The 3722-nt window shown below is 54.7% G+C and overlaps 2 protein-coding genes across 2 annotated transcripts in view; one reads left to right on the forward strand and one right to left on the reverse strand.

Annotated features, from left to right (window-relative positions):
- Window positions 1-269: 269 nt before the first annotated feature.
- On the reverse strand, window positions 270-2380 carry ATP6V1G2 (ATPase H+ transporting V1 subunit G2). The gene is made up of 3 exons (XM_006154250.2): window positions 2113-2380; window positions 1747-1847; window positions 270-1350 (listed from the first exon to the last, which is right to left on the reverse strand). The coding sequence occupies exons 1-3, from the start codon at window positions 2192-2194 to the stop codon at window positions 1177-1179; spliced, it is 357 nt and encodes a 118-aa protein (XP_006154312.1). The 5' UTR covers window positions 2195-2380; the 3' UTR covers window positions 270-1176.
- Window positions 2381-2510: 130 nt separating this feature from the next.
- Window positions 2511-3722, forward strand: part of NFKBIL1 (NFKB inhibitor like 1) — a gene marked incomplete in the record, with an annotated part of 15145 nt that continues 13933 nt past the window's right edge. Inside the window, 2 exon segments of the mRNA XM_027774105.1 lie at window positions 2511-3144; window positions 3654-3713. Of these exon segments, the coding sequence (XP_027629906.1) occupies window positions 3666-3713 (48 nt within the window).

The following is a 3722-nucleotide window of genomic DNA, read 5'->3' on the forward strand; positions in this document are numbered from 1 at the left end:
AAAAGAAAAAGGATTTTAAAAAAAGTAAGGGGGGCGAAGAACACCTGTTCCTACACTCAGCTCTTCTCTATAGTTGTCATCTATAGTCTCAAGTTTCCCAATGAGGAACCACATGCTTCTTAAAGAAATAAAGGACTATTCACTTTTGTTTCCCCAACAAGTTTCAGAGGACAGCCCCGTGAGGTATTTGGAGAATATGTAAGCAAAGAGCAAGAGAGTGAAGGAAAATGAGAAAGGATGAGGCAAAGAGGAGGCTGCTTCAATTCAACTGATTTGCCCATAATTATTTTATTGACTTTAGAGTTACAAGGGGAGAGGAAGGTGCCAAGCCTGGAAAGGAAGGCCATGCGTAGGAAGGGACACAGCATCACAGCCAGCACGCAGGAAGCAGTGAGTATCTGATCGTCTTTGGGAAGATAGAAAATGGGATTCAGTAAAGACAGAGACCAGCGTGAGAGAGACGGCAGCGAGGCTAAGAGACGCGGCCTCTGCCTGGAACCATAACACGGGCTGAACGAAGGCATTTCTCTTTTCACATCTCTGGGAAAAGAGACGAGGGGAGAACTGATTCTCCAGAGAGCTACGAGGCTATAAAATGCATGAGGAACTAGAGAGCCACCGTCAGAAGCACAACGACATCTGCGTTTGGATTGGGCAGATGAGCAGGATGGGGGGGATCTCACAGGATTGCCATGAATCGAATGACAGTGACGACATGCTAGGAACCACGCGAGGCTCCACACAGAATGACTCCTCATCACCGCTACCCCACGAGGCAGGCAACAGTATTACTCCAGTGTCACAGAGGAGAACCTCAAGGCTGCCAGGTTAAGTAGCTTGTCCAGGCTGCAGAGCCAGCAAATGGCAGAGTCAGGAAAGAGTCCCAAGCCTGCCAGGCTCTGAAGTCAGGGCATTTCCACACCCCTATGTCTTCACATTACAGGTTTCCCAGGGCCTCAGTGAGGATGACTGGGGAGTTTACAAAGTCTCGGGGTTAAAGAACAACGATTCAGGCGTGGGCAGGATAGTTTAAGTTTCACAGGAGAATGATGAGCTCCTGCCCCCTGGGATTTCCAGGGAATGGAAAGGAGAGAAGTATGGTGGGGGGTGATTTTGATCGGAGGGTGTTGTTTGAGGGAAGGGACTGGCAGGATGATTCCGGTCCTGCGACGAGTCTTAGGCAGCAATGCGGTAGTTGGGGTGGACCTGAGGCCTGACATCGCAGACCATGCCGAGAAGCTGGGCCAGGACGCGCTCTCGGTTTCTCTGCTGGGAGCTCTGCATGCCCTGTACCTGGCGCCTTGTCGCCTGCTCCACCTCAGCCGACAGGTTCCCCTGGGAGCCCATGGCCTAGGAGGGTGGGGAAAGGAGTGGAAGAGAAGAAAAGGCAGAAAAGAGAGAAAGGTCCAGGCGTGTGGTAGGCAAGATTCTGAGCAAGGCCAAAGAGAAAAGCCCTCTCAGAAACCATCCCATCCCACAGAAATTCCCAGACACCAAAGAGCAATACAAACCTCTTTCCTCTAAGACCCGGCGTGCCACCTCATCCTAACACAGGCTGGAAAATCCCCACCTCACCACTCGTGGCCCGACCCTCCCCCTCCACCCCCAACTCCAAAGGAGCTGTGCGTCCTTCACAGCTCCCAGGCTCTCGCACAGACATGGCAGAGCTCATCAATGTGGTGGCCCTGCCAGGTCCCATCAGCCCTCTACCACCTCACCAGATGCACCCCGGGGTCCCCCACTCACCGCCTGCTGCTTGCTCTGGAATTCCTGCTCCCGCTCCCTGCGATACTGTTCCACCTCCATCTGTGCCTCCTCCTTGGCCTGCTTCAGACGCCGGGCCTTCCCTAGAGGCAGGAGAAAGGTCAGGTTTGGGGGTGGATGACCCACGAAATGTGATAGAGCAGTTAGTCCTTTCCGAAAAGTTACGGTGCCTTCTGTCAGCCAACCAGGTGTTCGATTCTAACAGCCATCCACATCTTCCCTCCTGACCAGCTTCAGCCCCCAGCTCTGTCCCCACCAGCCTCCGGGTTTTCCAAGGATTCGAGTGTTTACATCCTACATCCCGGATTTTATTTTCCAGACTCCTAAGGGAGGGAATCGAAGACTCACGCTTTCTGGCGTCTGCTACCTTCTCCGCCGCACGCTTCTCCGCTTGCAGGAGCTGCTGGATACCCTGGGACTGACTGGCCATTTTTGTCCTTAAGGCCGAAGCTTTCTCAAAAGCTACCCAGGTACCAGATGGCCTAGCCCCACCGCCTCCTTCTCCTCCTCCAGCTGTTGCTGCAGTCCTCCACTGCCCCTGGGTCTTAGTGCGCCCCTTTTCGCTCAGCCTCCTGCTTCAGTGGCGCCCCAGTCTGATGCTCCCACTGATGACTGGTCCTCCTCTCCCGCTCACTCAGGCAGCACCCAGAAAGGCCACGTGGGGGCAGCAGAGACCAGGTCCGAAGCCGCTGGTGTCACCCCGCAGGTGCAGACACTGCTTGGGTGGGGGCAGGGCGGAGACGGGAGGCGCAGTTCTGGGCGGAGGGAGAGTTTGATTGGCGGTCTTAGGGGGGTTGCGAGTGAGGTGAGGAGATAAAGACGGCATCGTGCAAACCATGTTGGAAAGGCGTATTCTGGGAGTCAATCCCGCCCCCACCTGGCTGCCACCTCCGTCTCTCCCTTCACGATCCCAGGTCCAAGTTTCCACATCCCCCTTCCTTGCCCTGCTCTAGGACTGTCTTGATGTCTTTCCCTGTGTTTTGTTTTGACCTATCCCTGTCCTTGGCCTCACTGTAGCGTTTGTTTCCCATTGTCACTCTGATTTTTTTTTTATCCTCTTATCTACCGTTTTCTCTCTTTTCTTTTTTCGTTTGTCACTGAACCATGTCTCCACTCCTCCTAGTTGAAGAGGCGGGAATAAAGCTCCAAACGGCCCCACCTTCCGCCCAGGCCTCGCCTCTCCTCGTCTTCCGGTTTCAGGCGGACCCTTTATCTCCGGCTCCCTAGTTTCTCTCCGGAGGACGGAAGGAGAATCACCCTTCGGGGAGTAACGACATCCGGTAGCGCGCCTACAGTTCCCTTCCGCCCTTCACCTCCGGCTCTGCTCGCCTCATTTCCGCCAGCTTGTTGTCTCCGCCCTTCCCGCCGCCCCTCTCGGAGGTCTTTAAACGCGCCCCGGGCCTGCAGCTGGGGTTCTCGGGGCGGGGGCAGGTCTGATGAGTACCCGCTCTCCCGGGGCCCCCGAGGAAGAAGCCTCCACCTCCACCCGCCGGGTACAGGACGCTCAGTGCCTAGATCGGTCTCCGCAATTCTCTGTGACTTTTTAGAATTCAAGTCTCTGCTGATAAAAATGTCCATCAGACCCTGTTTGTTCTTTTCAAGTTCGTTCCTTAAAAGTTAAAACTTACCTGGGCTCAGGAGCCTTAAAGCAATCGTTTGTCCTTTTTCTCAATTTTACACTTAAAAAATGACATCTATGACCCCAGCACCCTAAAAAAACAAGTGCAGGCCTCTCTGTGAGAGACGAGCGTCAGGATAGGTACCCCATTTCTTGCTGAGGATGGAAGGAGGAAGGAGAAGCTAAGAAAGGAAGAAATGGGAGCTCAGGGCCGGAGAGGGAGGGATCCGAGGCCGGGGCCTGACTGCTGCCTTTTTTCCTTCTTCCTCAGGCCAAGAGGTCCATGGCCTCTGCTTCCCGCCGCCAGCGCCGAGAGCATCGCTTCCGCCGCCACCTGTCG

The sequence above is a fragment of the Tupaia chinensis genome, unplaced genomic scaffold (genome assembly GCF_000334495.1).
Source record: "Tupaia chinensis unplaced genomic scaffold, TupChi_1.0 Scaffold000403_1, whole genome shotgun sequence".
Classification (NCBI taxonomy): Eukaryota; Metazoa; Chordata; class Mammalia; order Scandentia; family Tupaiidae; genus Tupaia; species Tupaia belangeri.